Source organism: Tachyglossus aculeatus, chromosome 4 (assembly GCF_015852505.1).
Source record: "Tachyglossus aculeatus isolate mTacAcu1 chromosome 4, mTacAcu1.pri, whole genome shotgun sequence".
Lineage (NCBI taxonomy): Eukaryota > Metazoa > Chordata > Mammalia > Monotremata > Tachyglossidae > Tachyglossus > Tachyglossus aculeatus.
This window is the reverse complement of record NC_052069.1, coordinates 134,952,823-134,980,441: the sequence shown is the minus strand read 5'-3', so window position 1 is coordinate 134,980,441 and position 27,619 is coordinate 134,952,823. Positions and strand designations below refer to the sequence as shown.

General features: G+C 48.5%; 1 protein-coding gene across 2 annotated transcripts in view; it reads right to left on the bottom strand.

Annotated features, from left to right (window-relative positions):
* ATRN (attractin) overlaps nt 1-27,619 on the bottom strand; it is a 207,032-nt gene that overhangs the window by 92,384 nt on the left and 87,029 nt on the right. For both annotated transcript variants that reach the window (XM_038744636.1, XM_038744637.1), the window contains exons 6-9: nt 26,477-26,645; nt 10,504-10,594; nt 6,518-6,761; nt 1,717-1,900 (exon numbers count right to left, since the gene is read on the bottom strand). In XM_038744636.1, the coding sequence (XP_038600564.1) occupies nt 1,717-1,900; nt 6,518-6,761; nt 10,504-10,594; nt 26,477-26,645 (688 nt within the window). The remainder of the gene's footprint in view (nt 1-1,716; nt 1,901-6,517; nt 6,762-10,503; nt 10,595-26,476; nt 26,646-27,619) is intronic.

Below are 27,619 nucleotides of genomic sequence, written 5' to 3'. Positions count from 1 at the left end.
AGCTGGGTTGTCCCCCAAAGGCAGAATGTTATCAATCAATCAATCGTATTTATTGAGCGCTTACTGTGTGCAGAGCACTGGACTAAGCGCTTGGGAAGTCCAAGTCGGCAACATCTAGAGACGGTCCCTACCCAACAGTGGGCTCACAGTCTAGAAGGGGGAGACGGAGAACAAAACCAAACATATTAACAAAATAAAATAAATGGAATACATATGTACAAGTAAAATAAATAAATAGCGGGCTCACAGTCTAGAAGGGGGAGACAGAGAACAAAACCAAACATATTAACAAAATAAAATAAATAGAACAGATATGTACAAGTCAAATAAAGAAATAGAGTAATAAATAGGTAGAAACATATAGTCCCAGTTGGGTTGTCCCCCAAAGGCAGAATGTTATCAATCAATCAATCAGTCGTATTTATTGAGCGTTTAACAAATACCATTTTTTTTAAAAAAGGGGGGGTTAACGACTTTTTTTTTTTAAAGGGGTTAACAAACACCTTAAAAAAAAAAGGGGAGGGGAGGGGGAAGGTTTCAAAGGAGCCAAACCTTGAAGATATGGGCCTTGACCATGAATCTTGGCCCATTTTCTGGTTTTCAAGAGCACCTGCTTCTCACCCCCACCCCCAAAGAGCTTAGCCCTGGAGATCGAAACCTCACAAAGGCCAGGGAGTTGGGCACCAGGCTGCAAAACACCTGCTTGGGTGTTTATAAATCAACTGAATGACGGATTGAAAACAAGCAAACGCTAAAAAGTCATCTCAAGACGCAAATCAGCCAATTTCCTGGGTGGCCGGGCTGAATTGCAGCTGGTCACCGAGCGGAAAAACCGCCACAGAGTAAAACGGCCTTTTTTTTTTTTAAATCATCATCATCATCATCATCAATCGTATTTATTGAGCGCTTACTATGTGCAGAGCACTGGACTAAGCGCTTGGGAAGTCCAAATTGGCAACGTATAGAGACAGTCCCTACCCCACAGTGGGCTCCCAGTCTAGAAGGGGGAGACGGAGAACAAAACCAAACATACTAACAAAATAAAATACGTAGAATAGATATGGACAAATAAAATAGAGTGATAAATATGTACTATTTATTAAGCGTTCATCACGTGCCGGGCAGGCACACACAGGCAGGTACAAGCTCATCAGGCTGGACCCCGTCCCTGTCCCACGTGGGGCTCACAGTCTTACCCCTCGTTTTCCCGAAGAGCGAACTGAGGCCCAGAGAAGCGACTGGGTCCCATAAGCGGACGGGCCATGGGGGCGGGATTGGAACCCAGGTCCTTCCGACTCTTAAGCGCTTAGCACGGTGCTCTGCACATAGTAAGCGCTCAATAAATACGATTGATGATGATGATGATGACGGCTCTCAGGCCCTACCCGCTAGGTCCCGGTGCTTCTCAAGCTCCTCTTGGCCGTTCCCTTCCGTGCGCGGCACACAGGGCGGGATTCAGGAAGACCACCTACCCCCCAAAGGGTGCACTCCCCGCCCCCCCTTCAGTCGGTAACACCGTCTACACACGCGCCCAAATAAACCCCTTAAGCAAGGGCAGGATTCAGTAAGACCACCTGCGTGACTGTCTTTTCTGCTTTTCTCTTCCCTCCCTTCCTTCCCTCTCTCTCCCCTCCTTACGCCCTTCAGGAACAGCGGGATTTGGGAAGACCACCGACACCCGCCCCCCCGCCCCCGGGACGCGGGGAGACCACCTACCACATGTGCTTTTCCACGTCGAACTTGTACAAGTCGTCGGCCAGCCTGTTCTTGTTGGCGCTGAAAGCCTTGTACCCGCCGTGCACGTAGAGGGACCGGGTCCTGGTGTCGTAGACGCTGCTGTGGCCGTAGCCCCCCTGCACCAGGGCCCCCTTGGTGGATAAGATCGTCCACGTGTTGGTATCTGAGGAACGAGAGGGGGCCGGGGGTCAGCTTGTCCTCAGTTTACCCGCGGCCCAGCCGGGGGACGCAAGGAGGGGGACGGCGTCCGCGCCGTCGCAAGCGGAGGGACGTGAGGACGGGGAGCGTTCCGGCCCAATCGCCCCACGGATGCCAATGTCACCTTTCCGCTCCTATCCGGGAAGGTCGTCTCTGCTACGCGCAAATCAATCAATCAATCAATCAATCGTATTTATTGAGCGCTTACTATGTGCAGAGCACTGTACTAAGCGCTTGGGAAGTACAAATTGGCATCACATAGAGACAGTCCCTACCCAACAGTGGGCTCACAGTCTAAAAGGGGGAGACAGAGAACAGAACCAAACATACCAACAAGAAATAAGTAGGATAGAAATGTACAAGTAAAATAAATAAATAAATAAATAAATAGAGTAATAAATATGTACAACCATATATACATATATACAGGTGCTGCGGGGAAGGGAAGGAGGTAAGACGGTCGATATGTTGCCAACTTGTACTTCCCGAGCGCTTAGTCCGCACAGTAAGCGCTCAATAAATACGACTGATTGTTGATGGATCGAGCGCTGACTGTCTGCGGAGCGCTGGGCTAACAGCTCGGGTATAACGGAGTAGGTAGGCACACTCCCTGCCTCACGGTCCCGAAGGGACAGTCTACAATCACGCCACGGTACCTTGGAGCGCTTACTGTTTGCACAGCATCATCATCATCATCATCATCAATCGTATTTATTGAGCGCTTACTATGTGCAGAGCATACTAAGCGCTTGGGAAGTACAAATTGGCAACATATAGAGACGGTCCCTACGCAACAGTGGGCTCACAGTCTAAAAGGGGGAGACAGAGAACAAAACCAAACATACTAACGAAATAAAATAAACAGAATAGATATGTACAAGTAAAATAGAGTAATAAATATGTACGAACATATATACATCTATACAGGTACTGTGGGGAAGGGAAGGAGGTAAGATGGGGGGGATGGAGAGGGGGACGAGGGCCAGATAGCGGAGGGTCTTGCGGACGCTTGCGAGGAGTTTTAATTTGACACAAAGAGCACCGGGAGCCAGTGAAGGATTTTGAGGAGAGAAGTAGCGTGGCCTAATGGATAGAGCCCGGGCCTGGGAATCACAAGGGCCAGGGTTCTCATCCCAGCTCCACCACTTGTCTGCTCTTCCCACGTCATCCCCCTGGCCTGGAATGCCTGCCCTCTGCCCATCTCTTCCTCCCTTCAAGGCCCTACTGAAAGCTCACCTCCTCCAGGAGGCCTTCCCAGACTGAGCCCCTTCCTTCCTCTCCCCCTCGTCCCCCTCTCCATCCCCCCCATCGTACCTCCTTCCCTTCCCCACAGCACCTGTAAAGATGTATATATGTTTGTACATATTTATTACTCTATTTTACTTGTACATATCTGTTCTATTTATTTTATTTTGTTAGTATGTTTGGTTTTGTTCTCTGTCTCCTCCTTCTAGACTGTGAGCCCACTGTTGGGTAGGGACTGTCTCTATCTGTTGCCAACTTGTACTTCTCAAGCGCTTAGTCCAGTGCTCTGCACACAGTAAGTGCTCAATAAATACGATTGACTGATTGACTGATTGCTGTGTGACCCTAAGCGAGTCCCGTCACTTCTCTGGGCCTCAGTTCCCTCATCTGTCAAATGGGGATCAACACCGTGAGCCCCAAGTGGAACAGGAGCTGTGTCCAACCTAATTAACTTCGATCTATCCCAGCACTTAGTGCAATCCCTGGCACAGAGTTAAATATCGTTCAAAAAAAAATAACTGGATCAGTGACTGTCCCAGGGGTAGCAGTGTGGGTGGAGAGAAAGCAGCACGGCGTAGCGGATAGAGCTCGGGGCTGGGAGTCAAAAGGTCCTGGGTTCTAATTCCGGCTCCTCCACTTCATCATCATCATCATCATCAATCGTATTTATTGAGCGCTTACTATGTGCAGAGCACTGGACTAAGCGCTTGGGAAGTACCAATTGGCAACAGATAGAGACAGTCCCTACCCAACGGTGGGCTCACAGTCTAAAAGGGGGAGACAGAGAACAAAACCAAACATACTAACAAAATAAAATAGAATAGATAGGTAGAAATAAATTAAATAAATAAATAAATAGAGTAAAAAAATATGTACAAACATATATACATATATACAGGTGCGCTGTGTGACCGTGGGCAAGTCCCTTCCCTTCTCTGGCCCTCAGGTATCTCATCTGTAAAATGGGAATTGAAAGCGTGAGCCCCGTGTGGGGCAGGGACTGTGTCCACCCTGATTTGCTTGTATCCGCCCCAGTGCCTGGCACACAGTAAGCGCTCAACAAATACCATTAGTGGCATTATTATGGAGAGGAAGGGGAGAGGCTTGGGAGCTCTGCGCAGGAAAAAACGGCAGTGGACCAGAGGCGAGGGTGAATGAAAGCAGAGAATCAGAGGCGGCACCTAAATTGTGGGTTTCTGGGACGGGGCGGGACGGCGATGGTGTCAAATGAGAAGGGAAAGCAAGGGGATGAGAGCTACTCGGCCATAGGTCTTTGTCCCCTTCGGCCATTCCTGAATCATCATCATCAATCGTATTTATTGAGCGCTTACTATGTGCAGAGCACTGGACTAAGCGCTTGGGAAGTCCAAATTGGCAACATCTAGAGACAGTCCCTACCCAACGGTGGGCTCACAGTCTAAAAGGGGGAGACAGAGAACAAAACCAAACATACTACCAAAATAAAATAAATAGAATAGATATGGACAAGTAAAATAAATAAATAGAGTAATAAATATGTACAAACATATATACAGGTGCTGTGGGGAAGGGAAGGAGGTAAGATGGGGGGGATGGAGAGGGGGGCGAGGGGGAGAATCGTCCCGGTGCCCCCCGTCCATCGGAACCCGTGGCAGGGAGAAGGCGGGTAACGGCCAAAAACGATACCTCCAGAAGGCCGGGCCCCGGCGGCTGGCCGCTTGGCATTCCTACCCAGAGTGAAATAATCCCTTGGAAGGCTGATTATAACAATGAAGGTAATAATAATAATAATAATAATAATGGCATTTGTTCAGCGCTTACTATGTGCAAAGCACTGTTCTAAGCGCTGGGGAGGTTACAAGGTGATCAGATTGTCCCATGTGGGGCTCCGAGTCTTCATCCCCATTTTACAGATGAGGTAACGGGCCCACAGAATAATAATAATAATAATAATAATAATGATGGCATTTGTTAAGCGCTTACTAAGTGCAAAGCACCGCTCTAAGAGCTGGGGAGGTTACAAGGTGATCAGATTGTCCCATGTGGGGCTCCCAGTCCTCATCCCCATTTTACAGATGAGGTAACGGGCCCACAGAATAATAATAATAATAATAATGATGGCATTTGTTAAGCGCTTACTATGTGCAAAGCACTGTTCTAAGCGCTGGGGAGGTTACAAGGTGATCAGATTGTCCCACGTGCTTAGTACAGTGCCCTGCCCAAAGTACACCCTCAATCAATATCACCGATTGCTGGGCGGACCACTGTACCAGGACCGTATCCTTATCCATAATTACTTGTGGATAATTAAATAAAAAAACTCCCCCTTTTAGGCATTTGTTAAGTGCTTCCTTTGTGCCGGGCACTGCACCTCCGCCTCTGGAGCTCACTGTGGGCGGGAATGTATCTGTTGTTCTACTGTACTCTCCCCCAAGCACTCAGTACAGCGCTTTGGGCACGGTAAGTGCTCAATAAATACGACTGACCGAACGAATGAATTGGGTTTTAATCCCGGCTCCGCAGCTGGTCGGCTGGGTGACCTTGGGGAAGTCACTTCCCTTCCCCCTCGTCCCCCTCTCCATCCCCCCCATCTTACCTCCTTCCCTTCCCCACAGCACCTGTATATACGTTTGTACATATTTATTACTGGGTGACCTTGGGGAAGTCACTTCACTTCCCCCTCGTCCCCCTCTCCATCCCCCCGTCTTACCTCCTTCCCTTCCCCACAGCACCTGTATATATGGATATATGGTTGTACATATTTATTACTCTATTTATTTATTCATTTATTTATTTTACTTGTACATTTCTATCCTACTTATTTTATTTTGTTGGTATCTTTGGTTCTGTTCTCTGTCTCCCCCTCTTAGACTGTGAGCCCACTGTTGGGTAGGGACTGTCTCTACGTGATGCCCATTTGTACTTCCCAAGCGCTTAGCACAGTGCTCTGCACATAGTAAGCGCTCAATAAATACGATTGATTGATTGATTGATTACTGTATTTATTTTACTTGTACATATCTATTCTATTGATTTTATTTTGTACGTTTGGTCTTGTTCTCTGTCTCCCCCTTCTAGACTGGGAGCCCGCTGTTGGGTAGGGACTGTCTCTAGATGGTACTTCCCAAGCGCTCCGTACAGTGCTCTGCACACGGTGAGCGCTCAATAAACGCGACCGATCGATTGATTCTCTGGGCCCCGGTTCCCTCGCCTGGAAAACGGGGATTAAGACGGCGAGCCCGGCGCGGAACCTGCTGAGCCGGGATCTACTCCCGCGCTTCCGAGGGGGCTCGGCACGGAATAAGCGCTTAACAAGGACCATAATTACTGTCGTTCTTCTTCCCGGCGGAGGACCTACCGAGATTGTACTCCTGGACGTGACTTATATACCCGTAGAGCGGGCAGTGGCCGAAGACGACGAGCATGACGGCGCCGCCGTCCGCCCGGGTGACGACGTGGGCCGAGTGCCCCACCACGGCGTACTGCTCCTTGGCCCTGGGGCTCAGCGGCACCCACGACTCGTTGCGGATGTGGAACACCCACAGCTGGTTGGTCACGTTGCCCGTCGCGTCCACCTTCCCGCCGTACATGTAGATCTTGCCCTGGAATCAAATCCGGAAAACGGGGGGGGGGGGGGGAGCGGAGAAAGGAAGACGGCTTAGGAAGGACCGGCGCTCGGGTTTCCGCAAGTGAGCAGGGAGCGAAGGATGGGGAAGATGTGTTTTGTGGTTTTTACGACGGTATCCGTTCAGCGCTTGCCGTGTGCCGGGCACCGTACTAAGCGCCGGAGTGCGTACGAGCGGAGTGGGACACAGTCCCTGTCCCCCGTGGGGCTCACCGTCTCAACCCCTATTTTACGGAAGAGGACACTGAGGCACGCAGATGTGAAGTGAGTCGCCCAAGGTCACGCAGCAGACAGCGGGTGAGGCCGGGATTAGAACCCGCGACCTCCTGACTCCCAAGCCTGTATTCTACCCACTTGGCCGACTCAAGTCGGCCAAGCTGCTTCTCCGCGTCAAGTAATAATCATCATCATCATCAATCGTATTTAATGAGCGCTTACTATGTGCAGAGCACCGTACTAAGCGCTTGGGAAGTACGAATTGGCAACATATAGAGACAGTCCCTACCCAACAGTGGGCTCACAGTCTAAAAGGGGGAGACAATAATAATGATAATGATGGCACTTATTAAGCGCTCACTATGTGCAAAGCACTGTTCTAAGCGCTGGGGAGATTACAAGGTGATCAGGTTGGCCCACGGGGGGCTCACAGTCTTCATCCCCGTTTTACAGATGAGGGAACCGAGGCCCAGAGAAGGGAAGTGACTTGCCCGAAGTCACACAGCTGACAATCGGCGGAGCCGGGATTTGAACCCATGACCTCCGACTCCAAAGCCCGGGCTCTTTCCCACTGAGCTTCTCTAAGTCAAGTGCTTACTGTGTGCCAAGCACTGTTCTAAACGCCTTTTGTTTTGTTGTCTGTCTCCCCCTTCTAGACTGTGAGCCCGCTGGTGGGTAGGGACCGTCTCTATATGTTGCCGACTTGGACTTCCCAAGCGCTTAGTACAGTGCTCTGCACACGGGAAGCGCTCAATAAATACGATCGAATGAATGAATGAGTAGACCGGCACGTCAGGTCGTGATTACAGGATGGCAGGAAACGTGCCTGTTTATTGTTCTACTCTCCTCACCCAAGGGCTTAGTACAGTGCTCTGCACACAGTAAGCGCTCAATGAATATGAATGATCATCATCATCATCAATCGCATTTATTGAGTGCTTACTGTGTGCACAGCACTGTACTAAGCGCTTGGGAAGTCCAAGTTAGCAACACATAGAGACAGTCCCTACCCAACAGTGGGCTCACAGTCTAAAAGGGGGAGACAGAGAACAAAACCAAACATACAATGGACATAGCTGTAATTTATTTCTTTTTTATTTTATTTCTGTACATTAATGTCTGTCTCCCCCTCTAGACTGTGAGCTGGTGGGCAGGAAACGTGCCTGTTTATTGTTCTACTCTCCCCACCCAAGGGCTTAGTACAGTGCTCTGCACACAGTAAGCGCTCAATAAATATGAATGATGGACACAGCTGTAATTTATTTCTTTTTTATTTTATTTCTGTACATTAATGTCTGCCTCCCCCTCTAGACTGTGAGCTGGTGGGCAGGAAATGTGCCTGTTTATTGTTCTACTCTCCCCACCCAAGGGCTTAGTACAGTGCTCTGCGCACAGAAAGCGCTCCATAAATACGAATGATGGACATAGCTGTAATTTATTTCTTTTTTATTTTATTTCTGTACATTAATGTCTGTCTCCCCCTCTAGACTGTGAGCTGGTGGGCAGGAAATGTGCCTGTTTATTGTTCTACTCTCCCCACCCAAGGGCTTAGTACAGTGCTCTGCACACAGTAAGCGCTCAATAAATACGAATGATGGACATAGCTGTAATTTATTTCTTTTTTATTTTATTTCTGTACATTAATGTCTGTCTCCCCCTCTAGACTGTGAGCTGGTAGGCGGGAAACGTGCCCGTTTATTGTTCTACTCTCCTCACCCAAGGGCTTAGTACAGTGCTCTGCACACAGAAAGCGCTCAATAAATACGAATGATGGACATAGCTGTAATTTATTTCTTTTTTATTTTATTTCTGTACATTAATGTCTGTCTCCCCCTCTAGACTGTGAGCTGGTGGGCAGGAAATGTGCCTGTTTATTGTTCTACTCTCCCCACCCAAGGGCTTAGTACAGTGCTCTGCGCACAGAAAGTGCTCAATAAATACGAATGATGGACATAGCTGTAATTTATTTCTTTCTTATTTTATTTATGTACATTAATGTCTGTCTCCCCCTCTAGACTGTGAGCTGGTGGGCAGGAAATGTGCCCGTTTATTGTTCTACTCTCCTCACCCAAGGGCTTAGTACAGTGCTCTGCACACAGAAAGCGCTCCATAAATACGAATGATGGACATAGCTGTAATTTATTTCTTTTTTATTTTATTTCTGTACATTCATGTCTGTCTCCCCCTCTAGACTGTGAGCTGGTAGGCGGGAAACGTGCCCGTTTATTGTTCTACTCTCCTCACCCAAGGGCTTAGTACAGTGCTCTGCACACAGTAAGCGCTCAATAAATACGAATGATGGACATAGCTGTAATTTATTTCTTTTTTATTTTATGTCTGTACATTAATGTCTGTCTCCCCCTCTAGACTGTGAGCTGGTGGGTGGGAAACGTGCCCGTTTATTGTTCTACTCTCCTCACCCAAGGGCTTAGTACAGTGCTCTGCCCACAGAAAGCGCTCCATAAATATGAATGATGGACATAGCTGTAATTTATTTCTTTTTTATTTTATTTCTGTACATTAATGTCTGTCTCCCCCTCTAGACTGTGAGCTGGTGGGCAGGAAACGTGCCTGTTTATTGTTCTACTCTCCCCACCCAAGGGCTTAGTCCAGTGCTCTGCACACAGTAAGCGCTCAATAGAGAAGCAGCATGGCTCAGTGGAAAGAGCGCGGGCTTGGGAGTCAGAGGTCATGGGTTCGAATCCCGCCTCCCCCACATGTCTGCTGTGTGACCTTGGGCAAGTCACTTCACTTCCCTGGGCCTGAGTTCCCTCATCTGTAAAATGGGGATTAAGACTGTGAGCCCCACGTGGGACAACCTCCTCTCCTTGTGTTCCTCCCATCATCATCATCATCAATCGCATTTATTGAGCGCTTACCATGTGCAGAGCACTGGACTAAGCGCTTGGGAAGTACAAATTGGCAACATATAGAGACAGTCCCTACCCAACAGTGGGCTCACAGTCTAAAAGGGGGAGACAGAGAACAAAACCAAACATACCAACAAAATAAAATAAATAGAATAGATATGTACAAATAAAATAAATAAATAAATAGAGTAAAAAAAATATGTGCAAACATATATACATATATACGGGTGCTGTGGGGAAGGGAAGATGGGGGGGATGGAGAGGGGGACGAGGGGGAGAGGAAGGAAGGGGCTCAGTCTGGGAAGGCCTCCTGGAGGAGGTGAGCTCTCAGCAGGGCCTTGAAGGTGAGCTCCCAGCGCATAGAACAGTGCTTTGTACATAGTAAGCGCTTAACAAATACCATCATTATTATTATTATAAATATGAATGGTTGATTGATATGTCTGCCATTTCTTTCTTTTTCACTTTATTTCTGCGCATTAATGTCTGTCTTCCCCTCTAGACTCTAAGCTCACTGGGGGTGGGGGAACGTGTCTGTGACGGTTCTCCTGTCCTCTCCCAGGCGCTCAGTCCAGTGGCCCGCACACGGCAAGGGCTCGAGAAGGATGACCGACGAAAAGAAGGACCTTTTACCTGGTGCAGTGCCAACGAATGGCCGTATCTGATGACCACCGGGCTCCCGGTGACGTTCAGGGGGAGCCACTCCCTGGCGTCCAGGTCGTACCTGCGTGACAACAGGAGAAGACCGTGTTACCGCCGGGGCAGAGACCTCTGACTTCCCGCGGCCCACCTCTCACCCCCGGGAGCTGCTCCGGCCTGCGAGGAAGTAACAATCATAATGATAATGTATTTATTTATTTATTTAATCGCACTGACTGAGCGCTTACTGTGCGCAGAGCACTGTACGAAGCGCTTGGGAAGTCCAAGTGGGCAACATCTAGAGACGGTCCCCACCCGACGGTGGGCTCACGGTCTAAAAGTCAGGCTGCGTCTCTGAATTCATTCGGGAGTGACTGCCCGAACCCATCCAAACCCGGGGGAATCTGGCAAATGCTCTCCCAAGTGCTTAGTCACGGTGCTCTGCACATGGTAAGCGCTCACTCCACTGATTGACTGATTGATTAGACTGATTAACTGATTGATGGATTGATTAGGCTGATCTGAGCCCCTTCCTTCCTCTCCCCCTCGTCCCCCTCTCCATCCCCCCATCTTACCTCCTTCCCTTCCCCACAGCACCTGTATATATGTTTGTACATATTTATTACTCTGCTTATTTATTTATTTTACTTGTACATATCTATTCTATTTATTTTATTTTGTTAGTACGTTTGGTTTGGTTCTCTGTCTCCCCCGTTTAGACCGTGAGCCCGCTGTTGGGTAGGGACTGTCTCTAGATGTTGCCAACTTGTGCTTCCCAAGCTCTTAGTCCAGTGCTCTGCACACAGTAAGCGCTCAATAAATACGACTGATTGATTGATTGATTGATTGATTCCGATTAACCAGGAACACACCGTGGAGAAATGGAGTTTTCCCCCTAAAGATTATCTACAAAACTCCTCACGATTGGCTTTAGGGCAGTCGATCCCCCCGTCCCCTCCTGCCTCGCCTCACTCTTCTCCTACTCCAACCCCTCTAACGCCAACCTTCTCGCCGTACCCCGATCTCATCTACCTCGCCGCCGACCCCTCGCCCACGCCCCTCCCTCCCTCCCCAAATCATCATCATCATCCTCAATCGTATTTATTGGGCGCTTACTGTGTGCAGAGCGCTGGACTGAGCGCTTGGGAAGTACAAATTGGCAACATAGAGAGACGGTCCCTACCCAACAGTGGGCTCACAGTCTAAAATGGGGAGACGGAGAACAAAACCAAACATACTAACAAAATAAAATAAATAGAATAGATACGTACAAATAAAATAGAGTAAAAAGTATGTACAAATCCGTCAGATGACCGCTCTCCGCCGTTTCAAAGCCTTACTGGAAGCCCATCTCCTCCAAGAGGCCTTCCCTGACTAAGCCCCCCGTTTCCTCGTCTCTCATCCCTTCTGCGTCACTCTTACTTTTTTCTGATGGCATTTAGTAAGCGCTTACTATGTGCAAAGCCCTGTTCTAAGCGCCGGGGAGGTCTTACTTGTTAAGCACGTACTATGTGCCAAGTGCTGTTCTAAGCACTGGGGTAACAATAATAATAATAATAACGATAATGATACTTGTTAAGCACCTACTATGTGCCAAGTGCTGTTCGAAGCACTGGGGTAGTTACGAGCTAATCGGGTTGGACACGAAGTTCCTGTCCCACGCGGGGCTCACAGTCGTCATTCCTGTTTTACGGCGGAGGGAACCGAGGCCCAGAGAAGTCAAGTGACCTGCACAAGGTCACCCAGCATGTATGTGGCCATTGTGGCATTCCACAAGCGCTTCCTTGTGACGGGAGACGCGATCCGGTCCCTCGCGAGGCTCACAGCCCACCTTATCCCCATTACACAGTTACAATTACAAATTGATGCCAATTTGTACTTCCCAAGCGCTTAGTACAGTGCTCTGCACATAGTAAGCGCTCAATAAATACGATTGATTGATTACACAGGGGAGGAAACTCGGCCCCGGAGAGGAGAAGGGGGATAGCCTAGTGGATAGAGCACGAGCCTGGGAGGCTTCTCATCCCGGCTCCGCCCCGTGCCTCTTGGGTGACCTTGGGCAAGTCATTCCGTTTCTCCGGGCCTCAGTTCCCTCATCTGGAAAATGGGGATTGGGGGCCCCGCGTGGGACGGGGACTGTGTCCAACCCCATCTGCTTGGATCCGTCCCGGTGCCTAGTATGGTGCTTGGCACATAGCAATACCGCAATTACTATTATTATTAGGTTAAGTGACCTGCCAGAGGATTCAAACCCAAGCCTCTCTGTTCCCACAGGGGACAACCCGATTACCTTGTATCTCCCCCGGCGCTCAGAACAGTCCTCGGCTCATAGTAAGCGCTTAACAAATACCATCATCATTATTATTATTATTATTCTTATCACTTCAGAATGCCCGCATTCTAGATTTCTCACCAACCTGAACAGCAATCTTTAACTTCCGGAGGGACGGGGAGAAAGGAAAGCATCCATTCTTGGGGTTTCTCAAAAAACCTCCGATGGCGAGAAAACGTTTGGACTCATTCCTAATCTGATTTTCAAGGCTTTTGGTTAATTGGGGCAAGGCACCGCTCATTCACACTAGTGCCTCGAGATCATTAAGAGTTCAGCTGTGCAGGCCGCTTTCCAATTAGCGTATCACAATTGATTCAAGCCATTTCTCGGGAGGCTTCCAAAAACAACTACTTTCCTTCATGCCTATGCAAGGCAGTAACGGGATGTTGCGAGAACCATACAGATAAATAATAATGGCATTTATTAAGCGCTTACTATGTGCAAAGCGCTGTTCTAAGCACTGGGGAATTTACAAGGTGATGAGGTGGTCCCACGGGGGGCTCACAGTCTTCACCCCCATTTTCCAGATGAGGGAACTGAGGCCCAGAGAAGTGAAGTGACCTGCCCACAGTCACCCGGCTGACAGGTGGTGGAGCCGGGATTTGAACCCATGACCTCTGAGGCCAAAGCCCGGGCTTTTTCCACCGAGCCACGCTGCTTCTCTAAATGTTCACTTGGCATTTTCTAAAGCCGCAAATAATTGGACAGCATACCCGGGGGGTCCAAAAACTCCACCTCCCTAGCCATGACACTCTTTCCCTCTCATACATACCCTCTCTGCTCACATAATTGCCTCCCCTTACCCCTATTTTTGAGGAAGAAATGAAAGATTCCCTTTTTTTTAAAAGCAGCGATAGCGGCGCACCCTGGGATGATAATAATAATAATAATTGTGGTGTTTGTTAAAGGCTTACTATATGTGCCAGGCACTGTATTTATTATTTTTATTAATCGTATTTATTGAGCGCTTACTGTGTGCAGAGCACCGTACTAAGCGCTTGGGAAGTACAAATTAGCAACATATATACTAGGCGCCGGTGTGGATACAAGCGCATCGGGTTAGACACAGTCCCTGTCCCTTGTGGGGGCTCACAATCTCAATCCCCATTTTACAGAGGAGGCAACTGAGGCCCAGAAGTGAAGTGGCTTGCCCAAGGTCACACGGCGGACGAGTGGCAGAGCCGGGATTATAAACCAGGTCCTCCTGAATCCCAGGCCCGGGAATGTTTCGCCGGGTAGGGAGAGGAGAGAGGCAGGGGGAGGTTTAGAGAAGCAGTGTGGCTCAATGGGCTTTGGAGTCAGAGGTCATGGGTTCAAATCCCGGCTCGGCCAACTGTCGGCTGTGTGACTTTGGGCAAGTCACTTCGCTTCTCTGGGCCTCAGTTCCCTCATCTGTAAACTGGGGATTAAAACTGTGAGCCCCCCGCGGGACAACCTGATCACCGTGTAACCTCCCCGGCGCTTAGAACAGTGCTTTGCACATAGTAAGCGCTTAACAAATACCATCATCATTATTATTATTATTTACCGTAATTCCATATGTCATCATCATCATCAATCGTATTTATTGAGCGCTTACTATGTGCAGAGCACTGTACTAAGCGCTTGGGAAGTACAAGTTGGCAACATATAGAGACAGTCCCTACCCAGCAGTGGGCTCACAGTCTAAAAGGGGGAGACAGAGAACAAAACCAAACATACTAACAAAATAAAATAAATAGGATAGATATGTACAAGTAAAATAAATAAATAAATAAATAGAGCCGGAGGTCATGGGTTCAAATCCCGGCTCTGCCAACTGTCGGCTGTGTGACTTTGGGCAAGTCACTTCGTTTCTCTGGGCCTCAGTTCCCTCATCTGTAAAATGGGGATTAAAACTGTGAGCCCCCCGCGGGACAACCTGATCACCGTGTAACCTCCCCAGCGCTCAGAACAGTGCTTTGCACATAGTAAGCGCTTAACAAATACCATCATCATTATTATTAATATTATTTACCGTAATTCCATATGTCATCATCATCACCAATCGTATTTATTGAGCGCTTACTGTGTGCAGAGCACTGTACTAAGCGCTTGGGAAGTACAAGTTGGCAACATCTAGAGACAGTCCCTACCCAGCAGTGGGCTCACAGTCTGAAAGGGGGAGACAGAGAACAAAACCAAACATACTAACAAAATAAAATAAATAGAATAGCTATGTACAAGCAACATAAATAAATAAATAAATAGAGTAATAAATATGTACAAACATATATACATATAGATAGATATAGATATGGAAATGTGGGCTCACAGTCTAAAAGATAGACCCTGATATGATATGATAAAAGATATGTCCCTGTTGAACGCAGCACTCAGGACTCTGAAACAGAAATGTCCTGTTTCCTTTTTCTTCCTCCTCTTCTTTTTTCTCCCCCTGCCTTGATTCCCTCGGGAGTAGTCCCTGCCCTCTCTTTCTTTTAGACTGTGAGCCCACTGTTGGGTAGGGACTGTCTCTATGTGTTGCCAATTTGTACTTCCCAAGCGCTTAGTACAGTGCTCTGCACATAGTAAGCGCTCAATAAATACGATTGATTGATTGATTTCTGAGTTACTGAAATGATGGGAAAAAAGAGGGGCGGCTCTGCAAGTAAATACCACGTTATCGGCCTTGGCTTTGGTACTGTTTTTATGTTCTTGCTGCTTCATCGGCGTGGTCCGGTGGAAAGAGACCAGGCCCGGGAGTACAGAGACGGTCCCTACCCAGCAGCGGGCTCACAGTCTAGAAGGGGGAGACAGGTGACAAAACAAAGCACATTAACAAAATAAAATAAATAAATAAGAGCAATAAATGCGTGCAAACGTATATACAGGTGCTGTGGGGAGGGGAAGGAGGTAAGGCAGGGGGAGAGGAAGGAGGCGGCTCAATCTGGGAAGGCCTCCTGGAGGAGGTGAGCCCTCAATAGGGCTTTGAAGGGAGGAAGAGAGCTAGCTTGGCGGATGGGCGGAGGGAGGGCATTCCAGGCAGGGGGGATGATGCGGACCTTCGCATCTCTAGGACCCCCCTCCCTTTCCTGTCCATCCGAACTGATACCCCCCGATCCAAGCACTCATCATACCCTGCCTTGATTACTGCGTCAGCCTCCTTGCTAACCTCCTGGCCCTCCCCACTCCGGTCCGTACTTCAACCCCGCTGGCCGCATCGTTTTTCTGGAAAAACGTTCAGGTCACGTCTTCACTGTTCAAGAAACTCCACCCACCTCTGAATCAGACACAAAAACACCTCACCACTGGCTTTAGGGCTGTCAATCCCCTCGCCCCTCTTACAACCCGGCCCACACACTTGACTCCTCTAATGCCAACCTTCTCACTGTGCCTCCATCTCATCTATCCCGCCCTGCACCCCTCGCCCAAGCCTTTCCTCTGGCCAGGAGCTCCGTCCCTCTTCACATCTGGCAGACCACCCCGCTCCCCACCTTCAAAGCCTTCCAAAAATCACACCTCCTCCAAGAGGCCCTCCGTGACTAGCCCCTCATGTCTCCTACCTACCATCCCCTCGACGCTGCCTCTGTCAGTGGATCTGTACTCCTTACACGCTTGATATTCTCCTCATTCTCAGTCTTTTAGACTGTGAGCCCACTGTTGGGTAGGGACTGTCTCTAGATGTTGCCAATTTGTACTTCCCAAGCGCTTAGTACAGTGCTCTGCACATAGTAAGCGCTCAATAAATACGATTGATGATGGTGATGATGATGAGTGACAGGACCTGGGTTCTAATACCAGCTCCACTACTTATCTGCTGGGTGACCTTGGGCAAGTCACCTCACTTCTCTGGGCCTCGGTCCGGCGATGCGATATCTGCGCCCCCTCCTACTGAGACTGTGATTCCCTTGAAGGACCTGATTATCGCCTATCACCTCCAACGCTTAGAACAGTGCTTGCCACATTTCCTGTGCTGACCAAATACCACAGCCATTAGAACTCTCCTTCCTAATCAATCAATCGTATACTTGTACTTCCCAAGCGCTTAGTACAGTGCTCTGCACACAGTAAGCGCTCAATAAGTGCGATTGATGATGATTTATTGAGCGCTTACTGTGTGCAGAGCACTGGACGAAGCGCTTGGGAAGTCCAAGTTGGCGACGGATAGAGACGGTCCCTACCCAACAGCGGGCTCACAGTCTAGAAGGGGGAGACGGGCAACAAAACACGTGGACAGGTGTCCGATGAAATAAAGTCATTCATTCACTCATCCGATCAATCGTATTCATTCATTCAATCGCGTTTATTGAGCGCTTACTGTGTGCAGAGCACTGTACTGGGCGCTTGGGAAGTACAGCGGGGACCTGAGGACTGATGAGCGAATTAAGAAAACTGAATCCATTTCGAGGTCTTGAAATGGGCAGAAATGAGAAAACCCACTGTTTTTAGACTGTGAGCCCACTGTTGGGTAGGGACTGTCTCTATGTGTTGCCAATTTGTACTTCCCAAGCGCTTAGTACAGTGCTCTGCACACGGTAAGCGCTCAATAAATACGATTGATGATGATGATGATGATGAGAAGCAACCAAAAAGCCCTAATAATTCATCCCCGGAGAGGATATATTTACTATTTACTACTATATATACACATATATATAGTATATGTACTATAGTATTTATAGTATAGTAGTATATTTACTACTATATGTTTGTACATATTTATTACTCTATTTATTTTACTTGTACATATCTATCCTATTTATTTTATTTTGTTAGTATGTTTGGTTTTGTTCTCTGTCTCCCCCTTTTAGACTGATGGATGATGATGATGATGATGATATTCCATTACTATTCTATACTACTATTACTATACTATTCTCCTACTATTCTAGGAGAGGCAGCATGGCTCGGTGGAAAAGAGCCCAGGCTTTGGAGTCCGAGGTCGCGGGTTCAGATCCCGGCTCCGCCACCTGTCAGCTGTGGGTCCTTGGGCCAGTCACTTCACTTCTCTGGGCCTCAGTGACCTCATCTGGAAAACGGGGATGAAGACTGGTGTCCTCTACCCCCCCTTATTCTTGGATTGGGAATCCCTTGGCTGCTAGGATCCACGTACTTTGCAATCAGTTGTCTCCATATGTTCCCAACTTGTACTTCCCAAGCGCTTAGTACAGTGCTCCGCACACAGTAAGCGCTCAATAAATACGATTGATTGATTGTATTTCTTAAGCTTGAGTATCTACTGTGTGCAGAGCACCGGAACTGAGTGCTTTTCATATGTGCATTTTATCCCTGGGCTTCTGCACCAAATAATAATAATAATAATGGCATTTATTAAGCGCTTACTATGTGCAAAGCACTGTTCTAAGCGCTGGGGAGGTTACAAGGTAATGAGGTTGTCCCACGCGGGGGCTCACAGTCTTCATCCCCATTTTACAGATGAGGGAACTGAAGCACAGAGAAGTTAAGTGACTTAAGCGCTTAACAGATATCATTACTACTATCTACTACAACTATTCCTAATTACTAATCAATGAAGTCCACAGTAAGAGACGCTGCAGATTTCCATCCCGCCCAGAAACCCCAAATGAGTAAGGCTTGGCCCATGGTGACTGTTGGGTAGGGACTGTCTCTCTATGTTGCCAATTTGTACTTCCCAAGCGCTTAGTACAGTGCTCTGCACATAGTAAGCGCTCAATAAATACGACTGATGATGATGATGACACAGCTCGAAAGATACAGTGCTAAATAACACTAAACAATGTTCGCGTCGGAACATATGAGGTATGTATATATGGTTGTACGTATTTATTACTCTATTTATTTATTTATTTATTTTACTTGTCCATATCTATCCTATTTATTTTATTTTGTCGGTATGTTTGGTTTTGTTCTCTGTCTCCCCCTTTTAGACTGTGAGCCCACTGTTGGGTAGGGACTGTCTCTCTATGTTTCCAACTTGTACTTCCCAAGCGCTTAGTACAGTGCTCTGCACATTGTAAGCGCTCAATAAATATGATTGATGATGATGATGATGATGACACAGCTCTAAAGATACAGTGCTAAATAACGCTAAACAACGTTCGCGTCGGAACATACGAGGTATGTATATATGGTTGTACATATTTATTACTCTATTTATTTATTTATTTATTTTACTTGTCCATATCTATCCTATTCATTTTATTTTGTTGGTATGTTTGGTTTTGTTCTCTGTCTCCCCCTTTTAGGCTGTGAGCCCACTGGTGGGTAGGGACTGTCTCTATGTGTTGCCTATTTGTACTTCCCAAGCGCTTAGTACAGTGCTCTGCACATTGTAAGCGCTCAATAAATACGATTGATGATGATGATGATGATATGAGGAACAGCCGGGAACACCACGGCACGGCAAGAGAGCAGTCTAGATCACTTCCCCGACAGCGGCGTTGGCGGTTTAGAAATGCCCGACGGAGGAAGCGGAAACAAAACACGGCCGCGCACAATCTCACCTCGAACTTCACAAAACTCACCCGCGCTGAGCGGGCTTGTTATCACCATCAGTCGTATTTATTGGGCGCTTCCTGCGTGCGGAGCACTGGACTAAGCGCTTGGGAAGTCCAAGTTGGCAACATAGAGGGACGGTCCCTACCCGACAGTGGGCTCACAGTCGGTTACGGGTAGGGAACGTGTCTGCTAACGCTGTTGTGTTGTATTGTCCCTAACGCTCGGTTCGGCGCTCGGCACCCAGTAAGTGCTCGATGAATACGCTGATTGATTGACCGATTGACAAGAACACGCCGGCAATTACGGAGGAGACGGAAACGGCTCACAAATGAAGCGCATCACTTCTCCCCTTTCTGGGAATTACCCGGTGCTATCTTGAAACGGTTACTGTACCTCATTCTCGTTGGCCGTTGGCCCAAACGCCCTCCCTCATCCTGTCATCATCCTCAATCGTATTTATTGAGCGCTTACCGTGTGCACAGCGCTGTACTAAGCGCTTGGGAAGTACAAGTTGGCAACGTATAGAGACAGTCCCTACCCAATAGTGGGCTCACAGTCTAAAAGTCATCCTATCCGACAGACGGTCACTTTCCCCACCTTCGAAGCCTTTCGGAAGGCCCGTCTCCTCCAAGAGGCCTTTCCTAAGCCCTCCTTTCCTCTTCTCCCACTCCCTCGGCGTCACTTGTACTTCCCAAGCGCTTAGTACAGTGCTCTGCACACAGGAAGCGCTCAATAAACACGATTGATGATGATGATGATGCTCTGCACACAGTTAAGCCTCCTCGGCGGGCCGAACTCGATCCCCGGCGCGCCGTGGTTGGAATTCCGGGAACGGAGACGTTGCGGTGCCGGGAAAGACACGTTACCCCCCTCCCCACTTTGTCCTTCCACGGGTCGAGAAAACTGTACTTCCCGGAATTAAAATTCCAGGACTGGTCGGGACCCGCAATTCCCCCCGTGCCCTGATGTTGAGTGCACGGAGGATTGATTGATCGATCAGAATAAATAGAAATAAAGCTAGATGCACATCATTAACAAAATAAATAGAAGAGTAAATATGGACAAGTAAAACAGAGTAATAGAGTCCCTCCTGGGACGGGGACTGAGTCCAACCCAATTTGCATCTATCCACCCCAGCACTTAGTACAGTGCCTGGCACATAGTAGGCATTTAACAAATACCACAATTATTATTATTATTATATGCCACCACGCCCACCCCCCCAAAAATCAGCAATTCACAGCTCTCCCCCATCCTCAAAGCCTCCTAAAACTCCACCCCTCCGGGAAATCTTCTCCGAATAATTCACAACGCTCTGATCACATCACCCTATACGTCGCCGACTTGTACTTCCCAAGCTCTTAGCACGGTGCTCTGCACACAGTAAGCGCTCAATAAATACGATTGAATGAATGAATACGATTGAATGAATGAATACGACTGAATGAATGAATACGATTGAATGAATGAATACGATTGAATGAATGAACGAATATGATTGAATGAATGAACGAACCTTGAACTTGGATTTGCTCCCTCATTCCCTCCTCCCTCAGCCCCACAGCACTTATGCTCATATCTGTCATTTATTTATTTAAATTAATCTTCTTTCTGCCCCTCTCGACTGTGGGCAGCAACTGTGTCTACCAACTCTGTTCTATTGTCTTCTCCCAAGTGCTCAGTACAATGCCCTGCACATAGTAAGCGCTCCATAGACACACTTGATTGATTAATTACATATTACTATATACTACTGTACATTACTGAAGCAGCCAAATCATTAGAGCGGCAGCGTGGCTCAGTGGAAAGAGCCCGGGCTTTGCAGTTGGGTAGGGACCGTCTCTATGTGTTGCCAACTTGTACTTCCCAAGCGCTCAGTACGGTGCTCTGCACACAGTAAGCGCTCAATAAATACGATTGAATGAGTGAATGAATGGAGTCAGAGGCTGTGGGTTCAAATCCCAGCTCCGCCAATAGCCAGCTGTGTGACTTTGGGCAAGTCACTTCACTTCTCTGGGCCTCAGTTCCCTCATCTGGAAAATATGGATTAAGACTGTTAGCCCCCCGTGGGACAACCTGATCACCTTGTAACCTCCCCCAGCGCTTAGAACAGTGCTTTGCACATAGTAAGCGCTTAATAAATGCTATTATTATTATTATTATTATTATTATTATTATTATTATTACTGCACCGCTTAGCCATTCCACATCCCACAGTTTGGACGGGCAACCACTGGAGGTTCTTGAGAAGTGGGGAGACACGGGCTAAAAGTCTTTGATGCAATTGATGCCTAGTTGTTTTGTCGTCCGTCTCCCCCTTCTAGACTGTGAGCCCGTTGTTGGGTAGGGACCGTCTCTACCTGTTGCCGAACTGTACTTTCCAAGCGCTTAGCACAGTGCTCTGCACACGGTCAGCACTCAATAAATATGACTGAATGAGTGGGTGTGTGCCACCTGTTCATTCACTGCATCCATCTCATTGATTGAGCACTTACTGTGAGTTGGGAGAGAACAAAATCCAACAATGAACGGACACAATCCTTACCCACAGCAAGCTGACAGTGTAGAGGACCGTGACCCCCCCGGTGGGACAGGGACTGTGTCCTGATTACCTTCAACCTCCTCCGGCGCTTAGCGCAGTGTCCGGCACGCAGTACGAGCCAAATACAATGAGGAAAAAGTCCGTCTGGGGCATTCCCACTAGGCATTCCCATTTTCCCCTAGGCCAAACTTTGGTTACGGCTGATCCTTCTAGACTGGGAGCCCGTTGTTGGGTAGGGACCGTCTCTGTGTGTTGCCGACTTGGCCTTCCCAAGCTCTGCACACAGTAAGCGCTCAATAAATACCACTGAACGAATGAATGAATGAATTCCCAACCGAATTCAGGATCAGGACAAATCACTCTGAACCAGTCGGGGGTCCTGGCCAGAATTTGGGGTGCCCTGGTCGAGGCGGTGGCCCGAAAGTAATCCAGGGGTGGCTGGGGAAGAAAAGCAGCAGAGCCAGAGGAAGAGGCCGCTCCCCATCCCCTTGTCCACCCCTCTCCCTTCCTATTATTATTATTATTATTATTACCACATATAATAATAATGTGTGGTATTTGTTAAGCGCTTATTATGTGCCAGGCACTGTGCTAGGCACTGGGGTGGACGTAAGCAAATCAGGCTGGATACAGTGCCTGTCCCATGTGGGGCTCACAGCCTCCATCCCCATTTTATAGATGAGGTCACTGAGGCCCGGAGAAGTGAAGAGACCGGCCCAAGGTCACACAGCAGACAAGTGGCGGGGGCGGGACTGGAACCCATCACCTGCTAAGTCCCAGGCCCGGGCCTGATGTCCGAACCCTGGGATGGTCAGCCAGATGCCCCACCACGGCTGCTTGCACTCCCAGCCCCTCTTCCTTGCCTCCGATACGCTGAGTGGCCTTGGGCAAGTCACTTAACTTCTCCGAGCCTCAGTTTCCTCAACTGCAAAATGGGGCGAGGGGGCCGCTGTTCATTCATTCGTTCAATCGTATTTATTTCCCCCTCGTCCCCCTCTCCATCCCCCCATCTTACCTCCTTCCCTTCCCCACAGCACCTGTATATATGTATAGATGTTTGTACATATTGATTACTCTATTTATTTTTTTATTTTATTTTTTTACTTGTACCTATCTATTCTATTTATTTTATTTTGTTAGTATGTTTGGTTTTGTTCTCTGTCTCCCCCTTTTAGACTGTGAGCCCACTGTTGGGTAGGGACTGTCTCTCTATGTTGCCAACTTGGACTTCCCAAGCGCTTAGTACAGTGCTCTGCACACAGTAAGCGCTCAATAAATACGATTGATTGAGCGTTTATTGGGCGCAGAGCACTGTACTAAGCGCTCGGGAGAGCGAGCTGTAATTCTCCCTCCGAGACTGGGAGCCCCATGAGGTACAAGGACTGTATCAGACTCGATTAACTTGTATCGACCCCAGCACTTAGAGCAGTGTTCGTCATATGGTAAGCACTGAACAGATACCATAAAAAAATACCAAAAACATCATCATCATCATCAATCGTATTTATTGAGCGCTTACCATGTGCAGAGCACTGTACTAAGCGCTTGGGAAGTAAAAATTGGCAACATATAGAGACAGTCCCTACCCAACAGTGGGCTCAGTCTAAAAGGGGGAGATAGAGAACAAAACCAAACATACTAACAAAATAAAATAAATAGAATAGATATGTACAAATAAAATAAATAAATAAACACACAAATAATTGGATATATATGTATATATGTTTGTACGCATTTATTACTCCATTTATTTTACTTGTACATATTTATTCTATTTATTTTATTCTGTTAATATGTTTGGTTTTGTTCTCTGTCTCCTCCTTCTAGACTGTGAGCCCACTGTTGGGGAGGGACCGTCTCTATATGCTGCCAACTTGGACTTCCCAAGCGCTCAGTACAGTGCTCTGCACACAGTAAGCGCTCAATAAATACGACTGAATGCGTGAATGAATGAATTGGAGACGGTCGGTGGCGCGTTAGCGGCTAGAATGTAGTCTTTTGTGACAGGGCGGCCACCGCAGTCACCTAAACAATGAAGGTAACCCCCGGCCATCATCATCATCATCATCATCATCAATCGTATTTATTGAGCGCTTACTATAGGCCAAACCTATTAGCCGTCCCGGGAAGCAGTGTGGTCTAGTGGACAGAGCCCAGGCCTGGGAGTTGGAAAGACCTGGGTTCATTCATTCATTCATTCAATCGTATTTATTGAGCGCTTACTGTGTGCAGAGCACTGTACTAAGCGCTTGGGAAGTACAAGTTGGCAACATATAGAGACGGTCCCTACCCAACAGTGGGCTCACAGTCTAGAAGGGGGAGACAGAGAACAAAACCAAACAAACTAACAAAATAAAATAAATAGAATAGATATGTACAAGATAAATAAATAAATAAATAGAGTAATAAATATGTACAAACATATATACATATATACAGGTGCTGTGGGAAAGGGAAGAAGGTAAGATGGGGGGGATGGAGAGGGGGACGAGGAGGAGAGGAAGGAGGAATAAATACGATTCAATCAATCGTATTTACTGAGCGCGTACTGTGTGCAGAGCACTGTACTAAGCGCTTGGGAAGTACAAGTTGGCGACATATAGAGACAGTCCCTACCCAACAGCGGGCTCACAGTCTAAAAGGGGGAGACAGAGAACAAAACCAAACATACTGACAAAATAAAATAAATAGAATAGATATGCACAAGTAAAATAGAGTAATAAATATGTACAGACATATCAATCAATCAATCGTATTTATTGAGCGCTTACCGTGTGCAGAGCACTGTACTAAGCGCTTGGGAAGTACAAGTTGGCAACATATAGAGACAGTCCCTACCCAACAGTGGGCACACAGTCTTATCGTATTCTTGTATTCTTATCGTATTCTCCCAACGTTTCCTCTGAGTTCATTCATTCATTCATTCGTTCATTCATTCATTCATTCAATCGTATTTATTGAGCGCTTACTGTGTGCAGAGCACTGTACTAAGCGCTTGGGAAGTCCAAGTGGGCACCATATAGAGACGGTCCCTACCCAACAGCGGGCTCACAGTCTAGAAGGGGGAGGCGGACAACAAAACCAAACATATTAACAAAATAAAATAAATAGAATAAACATGTACAAATAAAATACAGTAATAAATACGTACACACATTTATACTCAATAATAAGAGTGCCTAATGGGGGAATCAGTTAATCAACCAATGGTATTTATTGTGTGTTTCTAAATCCCGGCTCCACCCCTTGTCTGCTATGGGACGTTGGGTCCGTCACTTCGCGTCTCCGGGCCTCAGTTCCCTCATCTGAAAAATGGGATGAAGACTGTGAGCCCCACGTAGAACAGGGATTGCGTCCAACTCGATTTGCCTGTATCCACCCCAGCGCTTAGAAGAGTGTCCAGCACATAGTCAGTGCTCAATACACACCATTATAGCAGAGAAAAAAAATGTACGGCTCGTTACGGGCAGGGATCTGTTGCATTATACTTAGAAGCAGTGTGGCTTAGTGGCAAGAGCCCGGCCTTGGGAGTCAGGGGTCATGGGTTCTAATCCCGGCTCCACCACTTGTCTGCTGTGTGACCTTGGGCAAGCCACTTCCCTTCTCTGGGCCTCAGTTCCCTCCTTTGGAAAATGGGGATTACGACTTTGAGCCCCGCGTGGGACGACCTAATTACCTTGTACCTGCCCCAGCGCTTAGAACAGTGCTTGGCACATAGTAAGCGCTTAAAAATTACCATGACTACTATTATTGTTAGTTTCCCAACCGCTTATTACAGTGCTCTGCGTAGAGTAAGCACTCAAATACCACCGACTGATAAAACCTGACTCTATCAGTCGGAGAAGCAGCGTGGTGTAGAGGATAGAGCCCGGGCCTCGGAGTCGGAAGGTCACGGGTTCTAATTCCGGTTCGACCACTTGTTTGCTGTGTGGCCTTGGGCAAGTCACTTCACTTCTCCGGGCCTCAGCTCCCTCATCTGGAAAATGGGGATTAAGACTGGGAGCCCCAAGCGGGGCAGGAACTGTGCCCACCCGCGCACTTGCTTGTGTTCACCCCGGCGCTTAGTACAGTACCTGGCACATGGTAAATGCTTAAATACCACAGCTATTTTTATTCGCTAGGGTCTGTGGTCCCAGGCAAGAGGCCCAGCACCTAGCTGAAGGGGAAGGAGGGACTGATCAGCCTGAAGAAACAAGACCGACTCCCACTACTTTTCCCTCTGAGAATATCGTCTCGAGCTTCCGGAATCTCCGGGCCCCCGGGATGGAAAGCGACAGCGTTGCCTAATGGATAGAGCCGAGAGTCAGATGGACCTGGGTTCCAATCCCGCTCCACTACTTGTATGCTGTGGGATCTTGGGCCAGCCACTTCACTTCTCTGGGCCTCATCTCCCTCACCTGCAAAATGGAGATTATCACCGAGAGTCCCAGGTGAGACAGGGACTGGGTCCAGCCCAACTTGCTTGAATCGACCCCAGCGCTTTGTCCAGTACTTGGCACGTAGTAAACGCTTAACAAATCCCACATCTGTCATTATTATTGCTATTATTATTACTGATATACTCGGGAGATTTTGCAATGGGGGTGCTTTGGTTTGCTGCAGATACCACGGGCGGGGGTGGGGGTGTGGAGGTGGTCACGAGTCGAACTTACGCCAGAACCATGGTGAAATCGGAGTGGTTGAACATATAGCCTCCGACGACCCACATGATGTTGTTGTTGACCACGGCCTTGTGAGAGGCCCTGGGGAGCTTAGGCCAGGAGTACTCCTCCCGGGTCCAGAACGACTGATTGGCAGGGACTGGAATGGAGCAGCTGGGACCTGTGAGGGGAGACGGACAGAGAGAGAGAGAGAGAGAGAGAGGGTGGGGGGTAGAGGGAGGGAGGGAAAGAAGGAGGAGGAGGGAGGGAGGGAAGAAGGAAGAGGAGGGAGGGAGAGGGAGAAAAGGGAGGGGGAGAGGGGAGGGAAGGAGGGAGAGGGAGGGAGGAGAGAAGGGAGAGGGAGGGAGGAGAGAAGGGAGAGGGAGGAGAGAAGGGAGAGGGAGGGAGGAGAGAAGGGAGAGGGAGGGAGGAGAGAAGGGAGAGGGAGGGAGGAGAGAAGGGAGAGGGAGGGAGGAGGAGGGAGGGAGGGAGAGGGAGGGAGGAAGAGGGAGGGAAGGAGAGGGAGGGAGGAGAGAAGGGAGAGGGAGGGAGGAGAGAAGGGAGAGGGAGGGAGGAGAGGAGGGAGAGGGAGGGAGGAGAGGAGGGAGAGGGAGGGAGGAGAGGAGGGAGAGGGAAGGAGGGAGAGGGAGAAAAGGGGGGAGGGAGAGGGAGAAAAGGGGGGGAGGGAGAGGGAGAAAAGGGGGGGAGAGGGGTGGAAAGAAGGGAGGAAGGAGAGAAGGGAGAGGGAGGGAGGAGAGAAGGGAGAGGGAGAGAGGAGAGAAGGGAGAGGGAGGGAGGAGAGAAGGGAGAGGGAGGGAGGAGAGAAGGGAGAGGGAGGGAGGAGAGGAGGGAGAGGGAGGGAGGAGAGGAGGGAGAGGGAGGGAGGAGGAGGGAGGGAGAGGGAGGGAGGAAGAGGGAGGGAAGGAGAGGGAGGGAGGAGAGAAGGGAGAGGGAGGGAGGAGAGAAGGGAAAGGGAGGGAGGAGAGGAGGGAGAGGGAGGGAGGAGAGGAGGGAGAGGGAGGGAGGAGAGAAGGGAGAAGGAGGGAGGAGAGAAGGGAGAGGGAGGGAGGAGAGGAGGGAGAGGGAGGGAGGAGAGAAGGGAGAGGGAGGGAGGGAGAGGGAGAAAAGGGAGGGGAGAGGGGTGGAAAGAAGGGA